The sequence below is a fragment of the Pezoporus wallicus genome, unplaced genomic scaffold (assembly GCF_028554395.1).
Source record: "Pezoporus wallicus isolate ANWC-B61680 ecotype Strahan unplaced genomic scaffold, APGP_CSIRO_Pwel_v1 contig_8372, whole genome shotgun sequence".
NCBI lineage: Eukaryota > Metazoa > Chordata > Aves > Psittaciformes > Psittacidae > Pezoporus > Pezoporus wallicus.
Window position 1 is genome coordinate 329,342 of NW_026640907.1, and position 27,438 is coordinate 356,779.

Below are 27,438 nucleotides of genomic sequence, written 5' to 3' on the forward strand. Positions count from 1 at the left end.
GGGAACTACAGCATTTGAGCACTTTCCAGTCGCTGAGTAGCCAAAGTTTAGCTCATTCTTTACTCTCTGTTGATGTTGTGTCCCAACCCAGGCAGTTGTATTCTGACTGCTAAAGACTTTCCCTTTAGGAAAGGCCTTTTCTTGGGCACTGTGTCTGTTGCAGGCTCATTGCCTGTTGCATTGCAGCAGGTAAAGCACCTCTCCAGTCGCTGTATCTCTACAGGTGATGGAAGAGGGTTGGAAAGGGGAAAGGTGATCTCAGGAGCACCTCAAACAGAAGCAGGAGCATTGCCCTTGCTCAGCATTTCTCCTCTACAAGATCTGTCTTTTCCACCCCATTATCTCCCAGTTCAGGTTTCATTCTGTGACATTCCACAGTCACACCGAACCAGCCCGTGCAAAGGGGGTGAGTGAGAGACGCTTCCTCCTCGCCCTGACAAAGCCTCCCTGTAATGTCAGCCCTTGTCATCTGCAAACAGATGCCTCGTGAGAAAGCTGGGATGGGTTTTATGGGAAGCAGGTCTACGTGTCCCGGCCATGTCCAGGCCCTGGTGCTGTCACGCAACCCTCTCTGGGTATCAGTCCATCCATCAGTGCTTCCCTATTAAGCTGCACTGGAAGAGATGTTTGGACATCACCATTCCTGATGGAGGCGGCCTTGCTTGGCATCAGCTCCTGTCCCTCCAGTCCCAAAGCAGGTTTATGATGAGGAGAAGGTCCTGCAGGTACAATGCAGCCAGGACCCCTCCTGCCCTGCCCTGAGGATGCCCCGTGGATGCTGCTCTTGGCTGCACACAGCATTGCACCAGCATGTCTGAGCCTGCAGTGAGCCTCCTGCCCTTCACCGGGCTCGCTGGGGACTTCCCATCCCCTTCCCAACCCACAGAGGGTGTTTCAGGGCACAAACAGCTCTGTTTGGGGCTGTTCTGGGTCCTGGCGTGGTGGGAAGGTGCTGGAGCTTCAGTGCAGGCAGAGACATTGCGCAACGGTGCTGGGGGAGTGCAAAATAACATCTCCGGTGTCTGCGTGGGGACAGATTGCAGCATTCACCCAAACCCTCCCCTGTTTGTTCAGCAGTGACCTGATGTGCTTCCAGTGGTGCTGACATGAGAGATGATGGGGAACGCTCCTCGGTGCCCGCTCCGGTTGGGGTTAGCAGGGAAAGGTTAAAAAGAGGGGACAAGGGAATCTGAGGCTTAGCCCTGGGATGCTCTGAGGCTGCCTCCTTAAACCTCAAGGCAAAGGCAGCCTAGGTATACACAGAGCATTATGTAGGGAGCTAACAGGGGGACAAGGGCAGGCTGTGGAGGTGCTGTGGGCAGGAATGGGATGATCTCTATGTCTAGATACTATAGGGAGCTTTATAGATGGGCATAACCGGTGGCTGAATGCAACCATCCCGTTACACGTGAGCAAGGTGCCTGTGGGCTGGTTGTTGAGGGCTCTAGGAAGCCAGGTCCCTGGTGGAACCCACGCTTGCTGCAAGAGGCACAGGGATGCGTTGTGGGGAGCGTGACCTTGTCAGGAGGAAACGGATTCCTTCGCAAGCCACGGGCTTTTGCTTTTTGTTTGCTTCAGATGAAAATAGCTCCTCCCTGACCTTGTTTGGCACCGAGCTGGGAGCGCCAGGGGATGCGCAGCCAGAGGGAAACGCTCCAGAAGCCTCACATTGAGCAAGGAAAACCTCTCAGCCACAGAGCACGGCTTTTATCCCCTTCTCCAGGGCTGTGTTTGAACAGAACAGGGCTGCAGCACCTCTGGCTGCCCTTCTCGCAGGTGCAGTGGCAGCAGGGGGAGAGCAGGAGCCTGGCTCGCAGGGAAGATGCTTTTCCTGCAAAGCAAGTCCTGGTCTCAACCCTGCTCGTACCTCGTTTATTCATGTCCATGCAGGGAAAGAGGGCTGCATGCCTTTAATCCTGGGGATGAGAAGGATCTGGGGAGACCTCGAGAAGCTCCAGTGCCTAAAGGGGCTGCAGGAAAGCTGGAGAGGGGCTTGGGACAAGGGATGTAGGGCCAGGCCAAGGGGAATGGCTTGAACCTGCCCGAGGGGAGACTGAGCTGAGCTCTTAGGCAGAAGCTCTTCCCTGGGAGGGTGCTGAGGCGCTGGCACAGGGTGCCCAGAGAAGCTGTGGCTGCCCCATCCCTGGCAGTGTTCAAGGCCAGGTTGGACACAGGGGCTTGGAGCAAGCTGCTCTATGGAAGGGGTCCCTGCCCGTGGCAGGGGTTGGAGCTGGAGGAGCTTTAAGCTCCCTTTCAACCCAACCCATTCTGTGATGCTACGAAAGACAAACTCCAGCTTCCTTTCACTTTAAATCAGGTTACAAACTCTCCTCTCTGCTCTAAAACTGCAGTGTTTTCCAGAAATACATCCAAGCTGTTCACTGTGGCTTTCTCAGCTTCCAGCTCTTTGTCCTTCAGAGAGGGATCGCTCTGCTGGGCACCCTCTGCTCATCCAGAAAACCACAAAAAGCCCCAAATCCCCGAAATTCCCCGCTCTGGAATGCCTCTATGTGAGCATGACCCCTGCAAGTGGGATGTTCCTGTGCACATCTGGCTTAGCACCCACTCGAGGAGCAGCTGCTGTCTGCACATGGAGCCAAGACCTCGAGGAGGAGGAGAACTCCTCTCCCCAAGCTGGCTTGGACCCCTGATATATTTACTTGCTGCCTGAAAGGGTCAGGAAATGCATTCCTCTGGGATGAAGCAGGGACATTCACACGCTGGGAAACCAGATGCAGAAGGACCGGGATGAATCCTGCCTCCTCACTGTGGGCGGGGAGGAGAAGGATGGTGGGTCTACCATCAGAGATGCTCAAGCCCTGCTGCTGTTGCTGTGCTCCTGCCACAGAGGATTTCAGCATTACTCAGAGCAGGCAATTGGGCCAGCTGGAGTTGGAAGGTGCAAGAACATGGGCTGGTTGCTCAGCACTGCCCCGGCTGCAACAGCACCATGCCAAAGAAACCCAGACAAATGTGGGAAGCACCTTAAAACATGGCCCCACGCTTGGGTTTTTCAGGATGATTCCTTACAGGATGGGTGTGTGTCCATCAGTGAACGGGCTCCCATTGCCTCTCATGTTTTTGTAAAGGGATTTTGTCTATAGCTGTCACATCTACCCTCGTGTGGGGATGGTGAAGGCTTTTGAGGAAGGAGGATGAAGCTGCTCCATGCTTTCCATTAGGAAGAGCATCCCTAACCTGAGCTCAACCTGGGAAAAGCCAGAGAATCCCAGCCTGGTTTGGGTTGGAAAAGGCCTTAAAGCTCCTCCAGCCCCAACCCCTGCCACGGGCAGGGACCCCTTCCATAGAGCAGCTTGCTCCAAGCCCCTGTGTCCAACCTGGCCTTGAACACTGCCAGGGATGGGGCAGCCACAGCTTCTCTGGGCACCCTGTGCCAGCGCCTCAGCACCCTCCCAGGAGTCACGTTTGAGAGGTTCATTAAACCCTGATCTCCAGCAATAGAAGCCATGCAATGAGCGTTATCTCTTTCCCCCTGTAGAGGCTGCTCCACGAGGGAAGGTGGGAGCTGCAGCACGGGATGTTTTGCCTTCCTCGCTGCTTAATAATCAGCCTTGTTTCCAGAGGAAAAGGGACCATTTTAGCCCAAGAGCTGCCCAGTTCTCTCTGTGAATGCAGGACATCTAATTTCTGTTGAATGAACTCATTTGTCTCTCAGTAAACTGGTGCTGACTGTTACCACAGCGCTGCTGCTGAGCCCATGTGCGATGCCAGAGCCTGAGCTGCTCCAGCCAGTGTGGATGTCAGAGACTGAGCTGCTGCCTCTGGCCCTTGGGCTAAGAGCACACTGTGGTTTTCCATGAAAACCACACTTCTAAACACTTTCTGCTATTGCATATGGATAATAGCACGTCTAATGTCATTAATGCCCTCCATCCCAGTGATTCCCTAGCAGCCTGCAGAGCAGGGGATGCGATAGCCAAGGGAGGACTCCTCTTCTCCCTTGGCTTGCTGCTTGCTGGCAGGGGAACGATGCCCTGGGGTGTTGGACCCTTGCCTTGGACATGCAGTCATCTAATGGGGCTGCAATGGATCTTGGATGATTCAAGCCCTCCATCTCCCATTAGCATCTCTTTGCTTCTGAGCAGCAGCACCAGGTCCTTTGGGCACCCAGGTTAGTGACCCACGGAGCTCTAAGCACTGGATGAGGCTAAATTAAGCAGAGATACATGGATTCATCAGACCTCCAGCAGCAAAGTGTTGCTGTTCTGCATAGAGAAGGATAAAAGGGAGAGAGCTGCAGGATCTGTCCCCTTCCATGGACCAGTGTGGGCAAAGACACTCACACAGCAGCTTATCATGGTACATATGGAGATGTGGGGGAAATGCTCATCCTCCACCCAAACCCAGCATCCAAACCTTTGGTTGGAGGTCTAGGATCATTGCTCCTTCAGTTCCTGTGCTTTCTTCCACCCTCCCCATAGGTAAAGCAGACCCTCTGGGGAAGAAAAACACCTCCCTAAGGTTATCCAGCTTTCTGGATGCACAGACTTATACCCCTTGAGTTCCCGTGTTCATGTGAGCTGAGGACATGCTGTGCCCTACGTGGGTGATGGCCTAGCTTGATATTTAGGAAGTGGGATTAATTACTGTGGGGAAGGTGGCTCTTATCCCTGTAACAGAGCTGTATGCGTGGATGCTCCCACCCCACGGGACATGGACAGTGCTGGCCAAGCCCAAAAGCGTTGCAGGCTCCATCTCCAGGGTGAGCTGCTCTCTGGCATGACTGGGGAGAGATAAAGGGGGTTCAATGGCAATGGCATGGTCAGCACAGTGACAGCCTCTTGTGTGTCCCCAGGTGGCGAAAGGGACGGAAAGCGACAGCAAGAAGAGCGAGGATGTGCTCAGCCAGCTCAGGTCGAGATCTGAACACGTGCAAAACCTCTCTCTAACCAAGTTCATCAAACGTAAGTGTCTGCATCCCCGGCCTCCTGCTTGGATGGGTTCTCTCCGCTTGCACAAGCACACGTCCTGGCAGTGGGCAATGCAGGGACTTGCAGTCATGGGACACCTCACACTAAACCATGGCACCCAAGGCTCTGTCCAACCTGGCCTTGAACACTGCCAGGGATGGGGCAGCCACAGCTTCTCTGGGCACCCTGTGCCAGCGCCTCAGCACCCTCCCAGGGAAGAGCTTCTGCCTAAGAGCTCAGCTCAGTCTCCCCTCGGGCAGGTTCAAGCCATTCCCCTTGGCCTGTCCCTACATCCCTTGTCCCAAGCCCCTCTCCAGCTTTCCTGCAGCCCCTTCAGGCACTGGAGCTGCTCTAAGGTCTCTCAGTCTGTCTCCATAGCAGAGGTATAATTAGATCTGCAGGTCTCTTCCTGATCTGCTCACAGCAGATGCTTTCCATCTCCTCCACACTCCTCCATTCCATCTCATGCTGATCAAAGCATCTGGGGTTGGTAGCTTGCAGTGTTGCGTGGCTTTGTGGCTCGTCTAGGCAGTGGGAAATGGAACCCAAAACCTCATCAGAGCCCCAAACCAGGCAGGAAAAGGGTGCAAGGTGCAAGCCATGGGAAGAGAGAGAGCCCCATTTGGAGGCCTTTTGCAGTATGGGGGCACCCAGCCCGTCTCTCAGGTCAGTGAGAATCAGACCCCAGCATCACCCCCAAAATCCTCCCCAGACTCCCTCTTCCAAGGCTGGCCACAACACCCAAGCCAGGCGCCCTCCCTGTCCTTCCAAGGACAACCAGGGTCTGCTGTGTGTTTGTCTGGGGTGGTTTTAACCCACTGCAATGTCTTGGTTAGCCCTGAGCGGGCTCTTTGTGCTGCAGGGATTCAGCTGGGCTTTAGCCTGCTCCGAGTTGTTTTACTTGAAGGAAACACACTGCACTTTGGCAATTCCTGATGGAAAGTGACCTTCTGAAGCAGCTTCCTCCCTGTGTCCTCAGTATCATCCCTTTAATGTATTGGGAATTCTCTGTATGATTGAGGTCAGTGCGGGGCAGGCACGGCCGCAGCAGCGCGGGCAGGTCTGCGTTGTGCTCCTTGCACTGTTTGCTCACTACCTTAACGCTGAATTAGGGGAGCAAGCTGAGGGTTTATCCCCTCACCGACCTTGTCGCATCGTCAGCGAGAAACCCAGTGTGATGGGAACAGATTTATCGCCCTCGGATGGGCTCTTTGCCTCTTTAAGATGAACACAAGTGAGCTCCTGGGTGCAGAGGGAAGGAAGGGAAGGGGTTGTGTGGGGTTGAGCCGCAGCGTTGCTGTTGTCAGGGCTGTGGAGCTGTGCTAATAGAAATCCATTCTTTCTGAGAATTCAGCCCCCAAAGCCCAGTCCTAAAGCAAATGAAGTGTCCGGATTTTTGTTGTCATCGTAGACTCACGGAATGGTTTGGGGTGGAAAGGACCTTAAGGTCATCCAGTTCCACCCCCCTGCCATGGGGAAGGATGCGTTACCAGGACCTCTAACACAAACCTCTTTTTAGAGCCAGAAAGTGGGCAGGAACTAGCGTGTGATGGATAGATGGGGACAATTGGGGTGAAATCTCAGGACTTTAGTGCTAGCTCACCTACAGGTGACTGGAAAGAGGATTTTGCCTCCCATTTTGTGACTTTTTTTGCTTATTCTGTTTCTTCTGTCTTATTCTGTTTCTGTTCTTTTTGGATGCTGGAGAGGGACTGGACAAGGGGTGATGGGTTCAAACTGAAACAGGGGAAGTTCAGGTTGGAGATGAGGCAGAAGCTCTTCCCTGTGAGGGTGCTGAGGCGCTGGCACAGGGTGCCCAGAGAAGCTGTGGCTGCCCCATCCCTGGCAGTGTTCAAGGCCAGGTTGGACACAGGGGCTTGGAGCAAGCTGCTCTATGGAAGGGGTCCCTGCCCGTGGCAGGGGTTGGAGCTGGAGGAGCTTTAAGCTCCCTTCATCCCAAACCATTCCATGATTCTATGATTGTTTCTCTCACCAGACATCCTTTCCTCTCTTCTATTCTTTTCTACACACCGGTTTATGAAAACAACATCTGGAGATTTTCCAGCCTGAGTCACCTTGGAATTTTATACCTTCTGTTGTTTGAAAAGAGAGGCAGAACGGAACACACGTGATGGGGAAATGCTGTAGGACAGTCTGGTCCCTGTGCCGTACTCATACGGAGCCTTTTGTACATCACACCCCAGTACAAAAGGGTTACCCATCCATAAGGAGGACGGTCCCAGTCTGCAGTCTCAGCAGGCTGGAGGTGATGGGGTTGTGATGTGGAATCTTTGAGAGGTACCTCCTTGGCTTGCCTGGTTGCATCTGGCATCTCTGCCTGCAGCATGGGGGGCAGAAGGGCAGGAGATGGGCATTTAAGAGATGGGCTGTATCAGTCCATCAGCAGAAATGACACAAAGCAGATTCCTATCATATCTGACAGGAGAAATAGCAACCTGTGTATTAATTCAGCCTTGATGCGCACACCTTTTCACTGCTTGTAAATAGTATGTTAGTTTTATGGGCAAGGGGCTAAGCCTTGTGATGGAGATGGCTGTTGGCAACACTGCATCTGCTTGCTGGTCCATCTGCATCTTGAGGGGAGCTTTAATGGGTGGTACCAGAGCTGCCCAGTGCTTTGGTGCTATCCTTGGAAGAGACAGCCCCAGAAGTGCCCAGTGCTGATGGCTGTGGGTCCCCTGTACGGGATGGGAGGAAGGAAACCCTTAGGATACCAGCAGGGATTGGATCAAACAGGGACTGCACGAGATCTCAGGTTTTCCCATGGGATATTTCTGTCATGTTATCCCCACATCCCATGTAAGACAGAGTCCTCCCTCTGAGCCACCCATGAGGGATGGCTGCAAACTCAGCCTGGGACCAGAACCATGAGGAAGGCAGCATCTCCCATTGGGAAGCATCCCTTTGCCTGTCAGCTGGAGGGAACAGGGATGTCAAAGCACTTGAGGATGCTCCTTGAGCAGCATAGGGCTGAAAATCACCTTTAAGGGTTCATCATTCTCTTAAGGGCTTGGCAGAGGCAAGCGTTAAGTTCCTAAACTGACCTGGAGCAGAAAGATGTTCAGAAATGTTGTTTAGTCACTTAGTTCAGCTTAAATGATGCAAAATGAAGCGTGATTATGGAGCAGGAAATGCGTTTTGTCATTTGTTCTGTTGCTTCATTGCACATGGAAAGAACTGAGAGCAAAAGAAGGGAATACTTGCCATTTGCTTTATTGGGAATGAAGTGCGGCTGGGTTAGAGCCCATCCCACGGGGTGCTTCGTGTTCTCCCTTTCTCTGGAAGCCTCTGGGCTTTCGGTCTTCCTGGGGCAAGGTGTGACGAGCAGAGAGCAGTTTGCACAGCCCTGGGAAGCCTGCCTCAAGGGCAGGAAGAGCTTTTCCCTCCCCAATCAGCAGTAACAGGATGGAGCCACGTACAGGATAAATCCTCAGGCAAAGCACTGGGGTCGGATCCAAACAATGAGGGCAGTTACCCGAGGAGGGAGCAGCATCCACTCGCAGGAGTCAGTCAGAAGTAGGAAAGTCAAAGCACTGTTGGGACTGCTTTTGGCTCCCGCACAGATGCTCTGGGTGACATTGGGTTGCACCCCGCTCTTTGTACTCACCAAGTGCTCCGTTTGCAGGCATTGGACCTGCTCGCAGTAATCAAAAAGGTAGGATTTAGCCTCAAGTAATTTCCATTGCTAATTTCTGCTGAAAGCACCTTGGGAGGATGTGCAGCTTCTGTTGCACGTACTGGGAATTAAGCCATTAAAGGTGATCTTCAAAGCAATTAAAACACTGGGCTTGTGACTTGTTTGGGGGTTTTTATCTCTGGTGCCTAAAGATGGTTTCAAGGATATTCTTGTGTTATGATTTCAAAGCTTCTGTTTGCTTTTAGTATCTGCCCAGCTTCTTCTCTGGAGCTGTAAGGCTGAATTAGTAACTAGGTGGTGGTTGCAGAGGATGGTTTCTCACTATGAAGTGGGGAGCCTGCTCGCTGTTGTAGCTTTACAGCTGTGGTCTGGGGTGGCAGACAGGATGTAGTCTGCCGGAAAAGGTCAAAGCACCCTATGGGAAAGGAATTGTTTTGGTGTAAGATTTCCATTGCCCCCCACAAAAGGCTGGATTAGTTCTTGGGAGATCTTTCAGCAAGCAAGGTGAGGTTTCACATTTGCAGTACGTCTGAAGTATTAAGAAAACTAAGCAGGTATATGCCTCAAAAACCAGAAGTGGTAAATGCTCCATCCCTGGCAGTGCTCAAGGCCAGGTTGGACACAGGGGCTTGGAGCAAGCTGCTCTAGTGGAAGGGGTCCCTGCCCCTGGCAGGGGGTTGGAACTGGATGATCTTAAGGTCCTTTCCAGCCTAAATCATTTTATGCTTCTATAGCTAAGGATAAAACCACCTCCCTCTTTGGGGTTCACATATGTAGCCCAGAGATATCATTGCTGGTCATAGCTGAGTGGTACCCTCCCACCTCTCCAACATATCAGTATTTCAGGGTCCTTGAACATGTCTTGCATGCTTGGACCCTCTCTTGTGCCCTGCTTTTGCTGCTCCCCAATGTCTTTAGCTGCTTGCCTATCCCTGAGAGCAGAGTGCTGAGCTGGAGAGGCAAAACTTCCATGAACAAGAGCTTTGCCTTTGAATAGGGACCATCCATGGATGGACCTTTGCTCTTCACAGGAGAGGTAAAGACCACTGCCTGCTCTAGTGGAAGGGGTCCCTGCCCATGGCTGCGGGTTGGAACTGGATGAGCTTTAAAGTCCCTTCCAACCCAAACTATTCCATGCTTCTATAACCTTTTAGGACAGCTAAAACAAATACACAGCTTGGGACAACTCCCAGGCAAGCAGCCGCAATCTCCCAGCGGCTCCCTACTGGAGCAGATATAAAGATTGTCCCAATTGTTTGTGAGCTGCTAAGAATTAACACCATTAATTTATGGCCGGCCACTGCATTAATCCTCCCTGTTAATTCCTTATCTCTGCCTCAGCATATTGCCTTTCATCTGGGAAACTCATCATGTGTTTGTCTGGAAGTTGCCCTTATGCGCGCCCTTTGCTTGCGCGCTGCGAAGCCGGATGCAGAGCACGGGAGAAGGAGACGGTGCAGGGGGAGCAGAAAGTGGGTTTGGGATGTGCACGAAGCAGAAATCACTCCAGGAGGGAGACCTGCAGCTTCCCAGCTGCTGGGTGTCAGCATCAGGCGTCCCAGATCCCATGGCACTGGCAGGGGGAGCTGTCTTTGCTGAGCACGATGAAGATGTCTTTCCTCAAGCACTAAGGGTTCAGCCACAGGGGATTTCACTGGAGCAGTTCTTGCCTATCCAAAGACATCCCCAAATACATATTTTTTAATGATGGAAACAGAAAGGACGTTGAAATTGCAACCGCAGCAAACAAATAAATTAACTTTTAATGACTTCCCAGCTCCTTTGGTATTTGTTTTAGCAGAAGCACTGCCAGAAAGCTCCAGGGAGATGAACCGAGGCGCTGTTCACTCAGGGCATGCGTGTTTGGAATGACCCCTATAATCATTCGGGGCCACAGTGCTCAGCCCATGGGTGGTGGGGCAAGGACAAGCAGGTTTCCAAGTTGCTCTCAGCCATCCTGGTACAGTCCAGCCTTGGAAGGCCGGAGATATGAATACAATTCATAGAGGTTCAGCTGAGGCTGAAAGGATACCATAAAGTCACTTGAATTTCTCCACAGGCATCGTAAGACCCTGGCAGCTCTGAAGAAGAGCTTAGCAGGAGACACTGCTGCAGAATCATAGAATCCCAGCCTGTTTTGGGATGAAGGGACCTTAAAGCTCATCCAGTCCCATCCCTTGCTGCGGGCAGGGACACTTCCACTAGGGCAGCTTGCTCCAAGCTCATTCTTATCCCTACATCCCTTGTCCCAAGCCCCTCTCCAGCTTTCCTGCAGCCCCTTCAGGCACTGGAGCTGCTCTCAGGTCTCCCCTTCAGGAGCCTTCTCTTCTCCAGGCTGCCCCAGCCCAGCTCTCTCAGCCTGGCTCCAGAGCAGAGCTGCTCCAGCCCTCGCAGCATCTCCATGGGCTCCTCTGGATGCGCTCCAGCAAGTTGGGCAATGACCACGTGAACAGTGCCCTTCTTTACGAGCTTCAGCCTTGAACTGCTCAGGCAGTGGGACCAGATGACCACTGCAGGTCACTTCCAACTGAAAACCTTACCTTGTTGCTTGCAACAACTAATTCTGCCATTGATTCACCCATCCCACGGCTGGTTCCTGAGGCAGGTGGGGTAAGGGATCATCAGCTTCCATTCTCTCACTCTGGTTTGCAATTATCAGGTCTGTTTTTGCAGTGTTATGATGCCTCATTCTGGCTTTTTAATGTCCAAATGGTCAATCAAGCCCTGAAATGGTAAACTCTGAAAGCACTCATTCTGCCCTCTTGTAAATGAAATGTTCAGAAGAGCTCATCACTCCTAAAGAATTAGTTTGGTGCATAAAATGTGGGAAAATCCAGGGTTTTGCCGCTTCCCATGGGTTATTTTGCTGTTCAGCTCCTCTCCATGCAACAGTTTTCCCTTTTCCTTTCAGATTTCCCTCTGGTGCTGCTGAGGAACCTGCGCCATCCCGTCTTCCTGCTGGTGGTGTTGGCTCAGGTCAACCTCTCTGCCATGGTTGCCGGGTTAGCCACGTTCATGGGGAAGTTCCTGGAGAGGCAGTTCTCCCTTACAGCCTCCCTGGCCAACATGATCATCGGTGAGTGTTGCTGTCAGGGCTTTGAGCACCTCTTAGAGCATAAACTGGAGGTTACTGTTTAGTGCAGAGGAGGCCACGAGGATGCTCAGGGGCTGGAGCAGCTCCTGTATGGAGCCAGGCTGAGAACATTGGGGCTGTTGAGCCTGGAGAAGAGAAGCTGTGTGGAGACCTCAGAGCAGCTTCCAGTGTGTGAAGGGGGCTGCAAGGATGCTGGGGAGGGACTCTTCATCAGGGACTGCAGTGATAGGACAAGGGGTGATGGGTTCAAACTGAAACAGGGGAAGTTCAGGTTGGAGATAAGGCAGAAGCTCTTCCCTGTGAGGGTGCTGAGGCGCTGGCACAGGGTGCCCAGAGAAGCTGTGGCTGCCCCATCCCTGGCAGTGTTCAAGGCCAGGTTGGACACAGGGGCTTGGAGCTGGATGAGCTTTAAGGTCCCTTCCAACCAAAACCATTCCATGATTCCTAAGAAGGAACATTTCCTGCGGAGCCAAGACAGAGGTGACACAAGGTCCTTACCCATAGTTTCTCAGCTGCTATCTGCTTCCCTTCCTTTACACTTCTTGCTAGAAGAAAACCTTTTAAGACCTGCATAGATGTTTGTTATCTCAAGCTGTTCCGTATAATCAAGGAAAGGAAACCGACTCTCTGCTTCAAGGGAGCAAAGAAACAACGGATGTGAACCGTGCGTGTTGCTGTAGCGGGGCTTACTTTACATCAATCATTGGGTTAAGGGTCTTTAAATAGTCGCTAGTAAATAGAATGAAAGCCTGCAGAAATGTAGGAATGCATTTGAAGGCACTTTGGAGGAAGAGGCCGGTCGGACTCTGATCGCGCCTGAACTCTCCAGTGTGTTTTCTGTAGTCAGACTCATTGCTTGTAGTTGTTGATCTACTTGTGTGCCGTCGGTGGTGTTAGGAAGGAAAAGAGTAAGTGCTGAGCAGGATATGTGCTCAGGAGATTAGCCTGCTTTTGCTTGCATTGTAATATCCAGAATATCCTGTCCGAGGCCGAGGTCTCCCTCTGTGATCTTCTCATGGTAATAAAAGTACAAAGGAGAGCACTCTCCTCTTGTAAAATCAGTTGGGGAGTTCAGAGATCCAGACGGGGAAGTATTTTAAATACACTTTAGCACAAACAGCAGGACTCCTCATAAGAAAGAGTTTTCTGAAGTCCACAGCAAATAAATCAGAGGAAAAGGAGCGGAGCAGACTGGCAAAGCCCAAGCTAAATACAGGCAGAAAGGTTCAAGGCAGCAGCAGTGGTGTCCTGCACTGATGTGCCCTGCTGAACTCTTCCCAGGCTTGATTTACCCACCCCATTAAAGGGTAAAAAACCTATTTCTTGGCTGGATTGTTCTAGCTTTTGTTCCCAGCTACTAAATCTTGTTTTGCCTTCGTCTGTCAGATCAAAAAGCCTTCTGCAGTTGGAAAACCCTTCCTCGTGTGGGTATTTATTGGCTGAAAGCAATCTCCCCGTTGATTCTTTGTTGAATTAAACAGGTTGTGCTTTGATATCCCGTTATAAAGGTGGGGTCTGTAGAATGCCAAGTGTGCGATGGAAACCTTCACAGTTTTACACTGATGACAACTGAAGTGGGCAGATGGCTGCGTTACACAGGGATTTAATATCTTCTGCGGGTTCACTTGATGTTTTCTCCTTGTCTACACTGAAAAATCACATTTGCTGGGTGAAGCATAGGTTTTGACTGGTCCCTACATCTTCCACGCATGGATACATAAAACGTCCAGTCTGCTGTGGGATCCTGCTGGTTTTGCATCTTAGCATCATCCCACCGGTCCTTGCAAAAGCCTTGGTACCCATCAGAGCACAGATGCTACAAACCAGGACCCCAACAGCAAATCTTCTGGGGCTTTGTTATAATGAAGGGACTGATACGGATCAGAGGATGGAGAACAGGGTTCAGGAGCTGTCTTTCCCTCAGGTGCTGTGAACATCCCTGGGGCCATGGTTGGCATCGTGGTCGGTGGTGCCATCCTGAAGCGGTTCCAGATGTCCTTGAGGCAATGCAGTGCTATGTGTGTCCTCGGCATGTTCCTCTGCCTGCTTGTGGCCTTTCCCCTCCTCTTCCTCGGCTGCCCCACGCAGAAGGTCATGGGTGTTACCTACAGTGAGAGGTACTGACAGGATGGGAATGGGGGGGTGTCATTCCCAGGGATGTGGGTACACCCCAATTCCCACCTGCACTGGTTGGGGTGGAGGTGGGAGTTAAGTAGAACACCCAAAAATGGGCTTATTCCCTAATGAGAAACAGTGAATGGTGATAAAATAAGGCTAGAGATCAATGCTGCTGTGAATGAACACTCATTTCATTGCATCCTTACTCCTTCCATCTTCATGGCCCGGTTGTGAAACCCCAAGTGAACGTTTTTTGGCACAAACAGCCCAAGATTAAAAATTCATCTTGGAAAGTGCAGCACTTACTCAGAGGAGAAGAGTTTGGGCAGGGGCCAGCCCTGGGATCACACCTTCAAGGCTGTGGCTGCTTCCCTAGGGGCAGGACCTTCTTGGTCCAGAGTGTCTGTAAAGTCCCACGTTCAGCATCCTGTGGTCTCGGTGGAAGCTGGTCTGAGCCCTCAGTGGGAAGCTCACCACCTCTGTGGTGTTGCAAATACCCCAAGAACCCAGATTTGGGGCTCAGTGTGAAGGAAGTGGGGGGTTTTCTGCACCGTTTGTGGTCAGGATGCTTTGTACAGGCAGAGCAAAGGCTTGGGGGCTTGTAGTGGAATTTCTGTGGGTCTTCACATGTAGGCCAAGGGGAATGGCTTGAACCTGCCTGAGGGGGGACTGAGCTGAGCTCTTAGGCAGAAGCTCTTCCCTGGGAGGGTGCTGAGGCGCTGGCACAGGGTGCCCAGAGAAGCTGTGGCTGCCCCATCCCTGGCAGTGTTCAAGGGCAGGTTGGACACAGGGGCTTGGAGCAAGCTGCTCTATGGAAGGGGTCCCTGCCTGTGGCAGGGGTTGGGAATGGAGGAGCTTTAAGGTCCCTTCAACCCAAACCGTTCCATGAGCAATCAATGTTCGTTGAGCAATCAAATGTTTCTCTGCTAATCCCAGTATACCCGGTGTATATTTTCAGTGTATCGATGATACTCAATACCATGCATTAACATTTTCCTCCTGCTGTAGCTCCGAATTTGGACACCACGCCTTGGAGTGCAACCTCCAGTGCAACTGCCCTGAGAAAGCCTACAACCCCATCTGTGGCTCCAACGCTATCGAATACATCTCACCCTGTTCTGCTGGCTGCAGGGGTGTGAATATCGATGCAGACAACAACTCAGTCCTGGTAAGTCATTCGGGTGCTGCATCCTTGTCCGGGCATGGGATGGATAATGAGGGATGACCCATGCAGTGCTCAGGTCTGGTTTTCTGATGTTAGTGTTGGACAAGCTCTGCATGGCCCTGTGGGATAGGCAGGAGAAGGTTGGGAACATCCCAGGAAAAGCCTGGTGTCTGTTAGCACTCTCCAGTATAACACAGTCCTTGGCCAAGGTATCCAACCTTTTGGGACACCTAAGTGTCCTTCCCCATCAACTGCTCCCTCATTGGGTCTGGTTTAACTCCACAAACCCCAGCTTCAATATCTCCCTGCTACCCAGCAGCTTGAGTGGACTTCATGCAAAGGCCATGCAAAGATCATGGAAGATGCAAAGACCTTCTGCTTTCCCCTCACCCCTAAATGCTCATCAGCAAGGATGAGCTTTAGGGGCCCATCCAACACAAACCAGTCTGTGATTCTATGATCCAGTTCCACCCCCCTGCCATGAGCAGGGACACCTTCAACTGGAAGCTGAAAACACTCAACTGATACCTACGGTTGCAGAAGCATCCGGGTTGTCTCCATCATATAACTTGGTTTAGCTGTGTCGTATCTATAGATGAAGAGAGGGGAGGCAGCTCTTGCTCTTGCTTCTGGGGACCTGGGGAGCAGCTCTGTGTGCTCTGAGCCAGGCAATGGAGGGACCATTGCCCCAGTACACACGGCACTGATATTTAGTCAGTGACTGCTGTGGGAGGGCCTTGGTAAAGCAGTGTTATTCCACCTTTGAGCCTGCGGACTTGCAGGTTACAAAGTCATGATCCAATGTGCATCCTCCCTGTAAATGCCGGTTCTCAAACCGGATCATTTAGGGGGAAAATCCTGGTGTGGGAGCTGGAGCAATGGGGCTTGCTCTTGGCTTTGCCTTGGTTTGCAGACCTGGAAGTGCTATTGTCCTGCCCTGTGCTTCTCTCTCCTCTGCTGCTCCCTGCCTGCCACCCAAACCCCGATGGGGCTGAGTATTCACAGTGCCAGTTGTCAGCTGAGTCTCCAGGCGATACAGTTCAACAAATAAATAGGAAGGGAGGCTTTGCCAATCCAAATACCTATCTGAAACACATTAGCAATCCATACAGGGTGAGTAGTTTCCCGCTGGGCTCTTGGCACAGGGTGTAATGGCAGCAAGGGACTGTCTGGGCACGTTTTAGCAGCGTTTTGTTAATTAACACCACTTCATTCTAATAACCATTATTTTGTGCCAAGGCTCAGTCCCAGATGTACTTTTCTGCATCCCTGTGCCTGTGTTTAGAACAGCGGGGCTTTTTCAACGGCTTCTTCCTTGCCAAAGATGCCTCCAGCCCTTGGACATCCTAAAGTCCTGAATGTGACCCACTCCTGCATTCGTTATATGTATAATTACGTGGAGCCGAACGCTACAGCAAAACTGGGGCTCCCTGGATGGTGCCATCAAATACTACTTGGTAAAGCCAACATTAGCTCTTCCTTTAGCACTGAGGTACTTTGCTGGGTCTTCTTGCCACCTATAGAATCATCTTAGAGTCATAGCATGCTCTGGGTTGGAAGGGACCTTAAAGCCCATCCAGCTCCAGCCCCTGCCATGGGCAGGGACCCCTTCCACTGGAGCAGCTTGCTCCAAGCCCCTGTGTCCAACCTGGCCTTGAGCACTGCCAGGGATGTTAAAGCCATTCCCCTTGGCCTGGCCCTACAGGCCCTTGCCCCAAGCCCCTGTCCAGGCTTGGAGCCTCCAGCCAAACCAAAGCTGTCTTTGAGTCCCTTTCATTCCTGACTCTGACTCTTTGCAAGGTGCTGGCTGCACGGATCAAGCGAGTTTTAATTTATCTAATTGTGTTTCTGTGAACTGCCTTGGCCCAAATTCATCTCGGCTATCGCAAGCACTCGGCTGTGCCGGGTCCCCTGGAGACCCTCCTCTGTGCCCATGGCGGCAGAAGGAGCCCAGAGGATGAGTTTGGTTTCGTTCGTTTCAGATGGCTGAAGAGGATAAATCCCTTAATTTAGATTCTAAATCCCCTTTCCTCCAGGTGGGAGGAGGGATTTTGTCCCCTTCCATCCCAAATCTCCCCCTGTGCTCTCAGCCAAGAGCAGTTCCTTGTGGGTCTCCTATGGGCATCAGCCATGCCCCTTCCCCAGGCAGTGATGTGGCTCCTGCCTCTGGGGTCACCCTTCTGCAAACTGCCAGCCTGGTGTGAGTCTGGCTCCCGCCAGCAACAGTAAAATCCCACCCATTTCATGTAAAGGTCTTTAAAAAGAGGTTTCTTGATCAAGAAAAAGAGAATTGTGATGGAAATCGGGAGGAAAAAGACAAAATCCCCTGTTTCTTGCCCCGAGGCATCTTCCCTTTGCTAACGCTGTGCCAGGAATTTATGACCCTCTCTCAAAGGTGAGATTTTGCATTTTCCACATGCAAGTGATGTTCTGGTTTAATCCTCCCCTGAGCCTGGCTCTGGCTTTGGTTGCAGCTCTGCTCTGCATGGAGCCACTGGATGGAGGGTTTTGCAGCAGGAGACAAGGTGGGTACAGGGGATGGAGCCCATGCTGCTCCCATGGACATTTCCTCCTCAAGATCATAGAATCAGCCAGGATGGAAAAGAGCTTCAGGACCATCCAGTGCAACCATTGCCCCAAGGCCACCACTGCCCTATGGCACTGAGGCCTCGTCTCCACGGGGTGTGAACCCTTGCAGGGCCGGTGCCTGCAGCCCTGCCCTGGGCAGCCTGTTCCAATGCCTGAGCACCCTCTGGGGCAGGAATTGTTCCTCAGCTCCATCTAAACCTGCCCTGGTGCAGCTTGAGGCCGGTTCCTCTTGTCCCATCCCTTGTTCCTTGGGAGCAGAGCCCAGCCCCTCCTGGCTCCATCCTCCTCTCAGGCACTTGTAGGCAGCCATCAGGTCCCCCTGAGCCTTCTCTTCTCCACACTGAACCCCCCAGGTCCCTCAGCCCTTCCCCATCACACTTGGGCTCCAGGCCCTGCACCAGCTCCATTCCCTTCTCTGGCCCCGCTCCAGCCCCTCAATGTCTCTCTTAAATACAGATGTAGCACAGGTGGGTAAACTCACATCAGGCTTTAATGTTTTATCAGCTGTGTTTGTTTCATACCAGGAGTCCAGATTTATTCAGGATGCCAAAGCATTCATATGGCAGATGATGACATTGAAATAAACCTGTGTGTAAGCATCTTCAGTGCATAGCAGACATGAAACAAGCATAGAAGGATTGCTGCCGGGAGTAGGGAGGCATTGCTGCAGCTCACACCAGCAAGGCAAGGATGCTTCTGGGTTGGGAGCACTTCCAGATGCCCCTGGAAGCACAGAGAGATGAAGCAAGGTACCACTGTAGATGACACTGGAGGACCCCAGCTCCATCAGAGTGAGGGTGCTGGGGAACATCCCCAGGGGCATCACCACAGGGATGAAGGTGCCCTTGTGCCACTGTGCTGGGCGCTGCTCAGGGCACCCCTGGAACATGGGCTCAGGTTGGGTCCTGCTGCACAGCAAAGCTGTGGCCGGGCTGGAGAGGGGCCAGAGAAGGGCCTCAAAGATGCTCCAAGGGCTGGGCAGCAGTGAGGAAAGGCTGAGAGAGCTGGGACTGTTCAGCTGGAGAAGAGAAGGTGCAGGGAGACCTGATCCATGTGCCAGGAGGTAAAGGGGACTGCAGGGAAGATGGAGGCTCCCTTTGGACAAGGAGTCCCATGGGAAAGCCCAGGGGTGATGGGCACAAGTTACTGCTGGGAGATTTCCACTGGGAACAAGCAGCCACTGGAATAATGTCCCCAGGGCAGTGGTGACTCCCCAGGGCTGGACCCTGTTAAGATGGGGCTGCACAGGGTGCTGGGCATCCAGTGTGGGTCAGGCTGTGCCTGGAGAGGTTGGAGCAGATGATCCCTGAGGTCCCTTCCACTGGGATTCCATGCTGCTATGATTTGAACCAAGGTACCACGGTGGTACCAGCTTCCCCATCACCTGTGTGGGGATGTGACACCCTGGTGATGCCCTTGGGACATTGTGAGTCTGGGACCTCCTTTCAGCGATGACAGCACGTTGTAGGCAGTCAGTGGGATGGAAACCTGTGTTTCCTCAATCCATCAGCCTGTTATTCCCATCCAGCTTTATCATACGTGTTTCTTCCTCCCCTCAACCCCTCTTTGAAGTGCCGAGTGCTGATTACTGCTGGCCATGCACAGACAGCCCCATGGCAGCTGGCACCTACCCCTGGTATCTCCAGGTGAGCAGGCTCTGGTTTCTCTCCTCTCTGCAGAACTACACCAACTGCAGCTGCATCTCCGACCACGGGCTCATGGGCTCTGCCAGACCCGGGACCTGCAGCACCGGCTGCTCCCGCCTCTTCCTGCCCTTTGTGATCCTGTCCTGCCTGGCAGGGATCCTCGCCAGCACCTCCCACACGCCGTCCTTCATGCTCATCCTCAGGTGAGCACCTTGGGTTGGCCATGGTCTGGGTGCAGCCACAAAAGACATCACAAAGTGCTGTTTGGGAGCCCAAGAGGTCCTTGAGTTGAGGAAGGTTCTCTCCAGCTGAATCAACCCCATATTGCACCTGCTCATCCCATTGTTTTTACATGGTTTTTGCACGTGTTGGTGCAGGGAATGGGGCTTCCCTGCTCCCATCAGGGCAGTGCATGTGGTTGTCCATCGAGGCTATGCCTGGCTCTGGAGACCTGGCGTTGCTGGGCAGGACAGAACCACCAAGCATCTCCGGTCTCAAATGCTGGAGCAGGAGAGACCTTCAGGACTTGCTCTTGAAGACCCAGCACTAACAGAGCTCCTGCTTCCCTAAGACTGCAAAGGCTCCTCCAAGGTCTCTTTGGTTATTGCTGCTGATCCCTGCAGACTTAAGCAGCCAAGTGAGGATTTCAGGCTGCTGGAGGCTGTATCGTGGAGCCACGGTGCTGTGGGGCCAATTGCTCCTGTAGGGATCGTGGTGTTCAGCACCATGCCAGGCCCCCACAGCCCCCCCACCCAGCAATGGGGCCGTGGGGCTCGCAGGAACCCCACATGGCCCTCAGCACCCTTATTCCTTCAGATCCAGCAGCAGAGCCTGTTCCTTCTCCCCACCACGGCTGGTGCCTCAGGAACGAGATGCACCATTAACTCAGCACTGCAGAACTTCAGCACTTTTTAATGCACCTCTGTGCTCAGTTAAGAAGTTTCATTACTTTCCTTTCCTTCTGGTGGATCTCCCTTGGGCACAGCATCCCTTTCCAGTGCAGAGAAGCAACTAGGACCGCAGTTGCCCATACCCTTGTAAAGGTGCCTATGGGGCAGGCTGGAGCCAGCCTCAGCACAAGCTCCGGGCTGGGATGGGCAGGAGAGGGAAAAGCCATGGATTAGTCTGTACATGATCTTCCCAAGCACATTTCTGTGGTCAAAGCCCTCCAAAGAGTTGCTTTTTAGGGATAAGCTGTGGTTAAAACCTGGTTTTAGCTTGACTTATTATTAAATCATATAAACCCCACCTTTAATGCCATGAGTGAGGTATGCGTACAGCAGGCAGTCAGAGAGGAAAGGGAAGCTGAGTCCCTTGAAGTGATGCCCCATCCCTGGCAGTGTTCAAGGCCAGGGGGGTGGAACTGAATGAGCTTTAAGGTCCCTTCCAACTCAAACCATTCCATGATTCTATGCTATGTGTTGGCCTGGAGGTCTTCTCCCACCCAGTCCCCTCCCATGCGTGACCCCATCAGGAACCACAGCCTGAAATACTTCCAGAAAACTGGGGTACCACCAAAACACACACTGGGACATCCTCAAGGAAAGCCACTTCCTCAACGGGTAAATCTCCCTTGCAGCCACAAAAAGCATCCCTTCTATTGCTTGTGTTTGCAGAGCCAGCAGCTAAATTGGGTTTTGTTTGTGACTTCCTCTTTAAACAAGAAGCAAGAATACTTCACTGAGCTCCTCCCTGTCTCTTATGGAGCTCAGCAGGTTTTCCAGGCCAGGAAAAGGCGTCTGGCCCTGATGAATGAAGCTTCATCAGGACACTGATGTAAACGGGAACTGCCTGGGGTCCTGGGCTGGGTTGAAGGATGGTTTGGGGGGTGAGATGCCATCAGGCTTCATGTGAGAGCCGGGAGGGAAACATCCATCTTTGCAGCACGATTTCCATTCTGTGTTTCAGGAGCATCCAGCCTGAAGACAAATCCTTTGCTGTCGGGATACAGTTCATGCTGCTGAGAGTTTTAGGTAAAGGAGAGCGTGTTGAAGTGTCAGCCTGGAAAATCGTGGCAGCTCCGGGGGTTGTGCAGCCCCAGGGCTGCAGGAGTGGTGCTTAATCAGAGTTTCAGACTGGATAAAGCCTGTTCTAACCAGGGAAGATGCGGCCTTGCAGGGTCTGGGGGGCTGCACATGGTGGGGAGGGAATGAGGCATCTCCATGGGGTGATGAATAAAGGGCAGGGAATAAGTTTAGATCCACGCAAGCAGCCCTTGGCTGTGTGAGGATACTGCCACGTTTGCCCTCAGCCTATCAGGGTGGCTGCAAGCCGTGTCTTGTGATCCCACTACTTAGTTTTCCTATGGTGAAAATCCATGTTCACCTGGAGACCCCCCAGAACGTGCCATTGCAGTTGTGGGATGGAGCATCCATGCGCAGTGCATGAAGGAGGTGAGCATCATTCCTTTGTCAAAGAGCAATGAGAAAGGTCCTTTATCAAAGAGCAATGAGAAAGAAGGACCATCTTGCATCCCAGTGGGGTGCAAACACACAGCCAGCCCTTGGTGCTCTGTGCAGGACCAGTGCCTTCGCAAAGACCATCCCCAGCCACTTCATAGCCCCTCACATGGGAGAGTAACCAGGGTTGGGTTTGTCGCAGCAGAGTTGCTTCTGTAACGTCCCAATGCCCCCCTTAACCCTTTCTGCTTCCAGCGTGGATGCCAGGACCTGTTCTGTACGGCAGCGCCATCGACACGACCTGCATCCTCTGGGAGAAGAAGTGTGACAGGAAAGCAGCCTGCAGATACTACGACAACAACCTCTTCAGGCAAAGGTAGGGGTGTGCATCAGGACAAGGGCTGAGGGTGCAGAGGGACAACGCGGCATCAGGCCACCTCCTGCATGGGATGAGTTGCAGCATATGCCATGGTAAGCAAGCAGGGAAACTCGCATCCCCCCCGGCCCACTCTGACTCCCAGCAATGCCTAGGAATGGTTTGGAAAGTCATTGGCACAAGTGAAAACCCTGAACAGGACCTTGTTAACTTGCTGCTGTAGACCACAGAGGTCCAATTCCAGAACTCCCTGCATGGAACTCCAGGCTTGCAGCAGTTGCTGAATGTGCCCAAGGAGCCAGTCCCCATGTTCAGTGTCCGCTGGGTGCCCGGGGACACTGGGTATTGGTGCTTGATGTGCACAGGAACACGCTTCCTACCCTGATTTATTGTGTTTCCACACCACAGGTACCTTGGACTCCAGTTTTTCTTTGAGGTTGGTGCCTTCCTGTGCTTTGTGACCGTCTATATGATCCTCAGACGGCAGGAAAGGGAAGCCAACAGTGCAGCAGGGACAAAGGCAGACCCAGAGAAGGAGAAACTGGCAGGCAACTCCATAAAGAGCCCAGAATCCAAAGTGTGACACCAGAAATCCATGTCCTTGGAGCTGAAGTCGTGTGAATCGTGCCACACCTGAACTGTGAAGGATGGATGGTTGGAGCGGTGGACAACGGGGCGGCTTCCTAATGTTCTGGGTGGGATGGACTACATCTGTAGTGCCATGGACGTCTGCCTCCTCCACCTCAGTGGTGCAGCTTGCTCCTTCACGTGGATCAGTCCACACACATTAACCTTTGGACACTGCAGCCTTCTGGATTCATGTCCTCCAAAGCACTTGCTCCTACTGACGGTCTTGGTGACGCCAGCACGGCGCAGTAACCACGGAGCTGAAGGATTCCGTGGGGTTTTTAAATAAATCATTTGTAAGAAATGGTTTTGTACTGGGTCCATCCATCTCCATGAGGGATGGGCTGTCCTTGTCCCCAAAACGTCACTGTGCTTGTTCCTTTTGCTCTTGCAGTGTTAGATGGTCTCTTGAAGGCTTCATCCCACTGGAGCTGACATTGATGGGGTGCTTGTCACAGGCTGTGGACCATGGCAAGGACAAACTTGTCTGCTTCACCCTGCTGCTGTGCAGAGGCTGCTTTGAAGGTGAGGGGAAGGGATGAGGATGCTGGGGATGGGAGGATGTCAAAAGGAGCCACAGGTCCAGCCTGGGAGAGAAACTGCAATACCTGTTCAGTGCCTTGTTCAGCCTGGAGAAGGCTCCTGATGGCGAGACCTTAGAGCAGCTTCAGTGCCTAAAGGGGCTGCAGGAAAGCTGGAGAGGGGCTTGGGACAAGGGATGTAGGGACAGGCCAAGGGGAATGGCTTGAACCTGCCCCAGGGGAGACTGAGCTGAGCTCTTAGGCAGAAGCTCTTCCCTGGGAGGGTGCTGAGGCGCTGGCACAGGGTGCCCAGAGAAGCTGTGGCTGCCCCATCCCTGGCAGTGTTCAAGGCCAGGTTGGACACAGGGGCTTGGAGCAAGCTGCTCTATGGAAGGGGTCCCTACCCACGGCAGGGGTTGGAGCTGGATCAACTTTAAGGTCCCCTCCAACACAAACAACTGTGATTCCATGATTCTACCCACAGACTTTGGCAGTTTGGCCACGTTTTGCAGCAGTAATACTAATATTAATAAATCTTATTTTTTTATCATCAGTACTTATTCAGGGGCTTCCTGAAGCACGGCAGTGTTAAGGCTCTTTCCCATTTTCCAGTTTGACAAAGGCAGGACTTTCCCCAGGGATGCAGGACCAGAAAGGGAGGTTGAACCCATCCCTCCCACAGACAGAGCCCACAGCCCAGCCAGCCTCGCTGTGCTCCTCGAAGGGGTTACTGTCAGAGGCAGCTCTAATTACGGGGTGAAAGTCAAGTGCGGTGTTATTTTGGGGCGGTTTCCTCTATTTCCTGCATTCTTCCCATCTCAAGGCTCCTTTCCATCCAAGCATAAATCCTGTCCCTGGTCTCATGCCATCAGTGTGCAGCCGCAGACCATTGGGTAACTTGTCATTTTTGGCTGAAGAATGGAGTTCAGTAGAAACCCCCAAACTACAAAGTTCAACCCAAATGTGCAGGACAGAGAAGACATACACAGAGGAGAAAACACATTAACTCCTCACACCCTGGCAAGCAGTCCTATGGTGAGGGGGAAAGGCCGGTGGTTAAGTGGCTGGTTTAGATAATTCACCAGACTCTTTGCACAGCCATTGTGAGACCAAATTAACACACATCAGAATAAGAAACTGATTTGATTTAATTTAATTTAATTTTATTATATTTTATTTTATTTTACTTTATGTTACTTTATTTTATTTCATTTTTTTACTTTATTTTATTTCATTTCATTTTATTTTACTTTATTTTATTTTACTTTCTTTTATTTTAGGGGTTTGGGGGGGGGCTATTTTTTTGCAGAGCATTTTGTTCATTGAGATGAGAGACTCTCCAGCCCCTTTCTCAAGTACCTAAACACAGAGAAGTGACTTCTGGCTTAAAGAAGGTTGTTAGAAGACCCACAAAAGAGTGAATGCTGAAGAGATGTAGGTGGACCCACTCAAGGAAGGACCAATAGCGTATGCTAGCCACGAGCATCAGAAAGCCAAACTTAGGGGAGTTTTACACTGTTGTTTTCAAGCCATGATGAGCATCTGCTCCTAAACCAGGGTGTTAGCAGGCATGGAATAGAACTGAGGTTCTGTCCTGGGTTCAGCAGCAGCAGTCATTTTCCTCCTCCTTAGTAGCTGGTGCAGTGCTGTGTTCTTGCCTTTCAGCCTGGGAACAGCGCTGATAACACCGCTGTTTTCAGTTGTTGCTCAGTAATGTTCACTCTGACCAAGGACGTTGTGAGCCTCATGCTCTGCCAGGGAGGAGGGGAAGCCGGGAGGTATTCCATACCACAGCATGTCATGCCCACTGTACAAACTGGGGGCAGTCACCTGGAAGGGAGATCACTGCTCGGTCAGGCTGGGTATCGGTCAGCGGGTGGTGAGCGGTTGTGTTCTCTCCCCTTGTTATTTCCCTTATCATTATTATTATTGGTGGTAGCAGCAGTGGTTTGTGTTATACCTTAGTTGCTAGACTGCTCTTATCTCAACCCATTGGAGTTACATTCTTTTCGTTCTCCTCCCCATCCCTGCAGAAGTGGCTGTGTGGAGGAAGGGGGGCAGTGAGAGACAGACTGCGTGGCAGCCGGGCTTAAACCACGACAGGTACTATGGACAGGAGTTGAGAAGAGATGGTCCATGGTGCTCACCTCCAGCTCTTGGCAGCCCATGAATGTGCAGCATCCCCACTGCATCCCGTGGAGAAGAAGGTTCTTTCCTGGCTCAGCACAAGCCTTTGGCTCGCAGGCAGTTTCCTGCCTTGCTCAGCACAACCTCAAGTGGCTCCAGGGTATTTCCCACCCACCACAAATGAACACCAGCCCAATCTGCTTTGTGTGGCATGAAAACCCAAGAGCAGCACTGTGCTGAGCCGGGAATACCCTGGGATGGGCTTGCAGAACGACTATATGAAGCCAGAAGGGCTGCACCTCCCTACCATTAGAGCAGATGGCTTCAGATGGGGACCAGACCGTGCTTGAGCACCAAAGCAGCTCACTGCATGGGTCCAAGGGGTCCTGGGCGCTGTGTTTTGGTGTGCCAGTGCAATCCGTCTGTGGATGCAGACCCTTTGCTCATCTGGGTCTGCTGATGGGCAATGATGGGGACAGGCTCAAGGGGTTGCAGCCAGTGGAGCCCTAGAGTTCCTCTGTTCTGAATCAGAGGGACCCAGTGCTGGTTTGGGCTGGGGTAGGGTTAATTTTCTTCACAGTAGCTGGTTTAGGGCTATGGTTTGGGTTTGTGCTGCAGTGTTGGTAATTCAGTGAGGTTTTAGGGATTGCTGAGCAGCACTTACACAGAGGCAAAGGCTTTCCTGCTCCTCACCCTACCAGTGAGAATAGGGGTGCACGAGGAGTTCAGGACAGGTGACCCCAACTGACTCAAAGGATATCCCATACCATACGATGTTGAGTCAGAGAATCCCAGACTGGTTTGGATTGGAAGGGACCTTAAAGCTCCTCCAGCTCCAACCCCTGCCACGGGCAGGGACCCCTTCCACTGGAGCAGCTTGCTCCAAGCCCCTGTGTCCAACCTGGCCTTGAACACTGCCAGGGATGGGGCAGCCACAGCTTCTCTGGGCACCCTGTGCCAGCGCCTCAGCACCCTCCCAGGGAAGAGCTTCTGCCTAAGAGCTCAGCTCAGTCTCCCCTCGGGCAGGTTCAAGCCATTCCCCTTGGCCTGTCCCTACATCCCTTGTCCCAAGCCCCTCTCCAGTTTTCCTGCAGCCCCTTCAGGCACTGGAGCTGCTCTCAGGTCTCCCCTTCAGGAGCCTTCTCTTCTCCAGTCTGCCCCAGCCCAGCTCTCTCAGCCTGGCTCCAGGGCAGAGCTGCTCCAGCCCTCATAGCATCCTCGTCATGCTCAGCTTATAAAGCTGGAGGAAGAAGGAAGGAAGGGGGGACACTGGGAGTGATGATGTTTGTCTTCCCAAGTCAGATTTATGTGTGATGGAGCCCTGCTTTCCTGTAGATGGGTGAATACCTGCCTGGCCCTGGGAAGATGGGAATGAATTCCTTGTTTTTCTTTGCTTACTTGTGTGTCCTTTACTTTCCTACTAAGCTGTCTTATCCCACCCACAGATTTCATCACTTTTACCCCTCTGATTCTCTCCCCACCCCACTGAATGGAATGAGTGAGGGAATGAGTGCCTGAGCAGGGCTTAGCTGCTGGCTGGGGTTAAACCACAACAGAAACCCTCAGCGGGATGACTGTGCAGCCTTTCACAAAGCCCCCTTGTTTCTTAACTTCACATCTACCACAGCAGTGGTGTTGCTTATAGAAAGGAGGGGAAAAAGAGAGGAAAACCCCAGCCTCATACAGCAGTTTGTCCTGTAAGTTTGCTCACAAACAGCATTACTCAAAGATGAACAAGTTCAATCACGTCCCTTGCAGCTGTGGTGCTCTTTGAGGTGGCAAGGCAGGATACACCATCCCTCAGACGTCTTGCTCATGATGGATGCAGAAGCCACCAGCAGCATGTCCTGGCCAGCTCACTCCCTCTTCTTGCTGCCGGGCTCGGGACTCCACGGCCATTTTCCACTTGGAAAACTCCTATCACATCACATAGAGATTTTTCACAGGCAACACACAGGGTACAGCCCGAATTCTTGCTTTCCCCATTACCCCATCACCAGAGGAGGGCTCCCTGTGGATAAGCATCCAAAGCAACCAGCGTGCCTTAGCTTTGTGGTCAACTATAGGCCTGTTAGTATGCTTTTGCTGTGGTAATTTCCATTAACTTGGGCTGGAGTTTCTATAAAGAGAACTAAACCCACGTTCCCCCCTTCCCCTCCTCTGTGGTCTTTCAGAACACTGTTGAAA

The 27,438-nt window shown here is 52.3% G+C and overlaps 1 protein-coding gene across 2 annotated transcripts in view; it reads left to right on the forward strand.

The window, feature by feature from the left end:
* The window catches only part of SLCO2B1 (solute carrier organic anion transporter family member 2B1), a 42,317-nt gene extending 19,410 nt beyond the window's left edge, over positions 1–22,907 (forward strand). For both annotated transcript variants that reach the window (XM_057421173.1, XM_057421174.1), the window contains 8 exons: positions 4,817–4,925; positions 11,501–11,665; positions 13,608–13,800; positions 14,810–14,969; positions 19,235–19,404; positions 21,110–21,174; positions 21,856–21,976; positions 22,385–22,907. In XM_057421173.1, the coding sequence (XP_057277156.1) occupies positions 4,817–4,925; positions 11,501–11,665; positions 13,608–13,800; positions 14,810–14,969; positions 19,235–19,404; positions 21,110–21,174; positions 21,856–21,976; positions 22,385–22,559 (1,158 nt within the window). In that variant the 3' untranslated portion in view covers positions 22,560–22,907. The remainder of the gene's footprint in view (positions 1–4,816; positions 4,926–11,500; positions 11,666–13,607; positions 13,801–14,809; positions 14,970–19,234; positions 19,405–21,109; positions 21,175–21,855; positions 21,977–22,384) is intronic.
* The last annotated feature ends 4,531 nt before the right edge of the window (positions 22,908–27,438 follow it).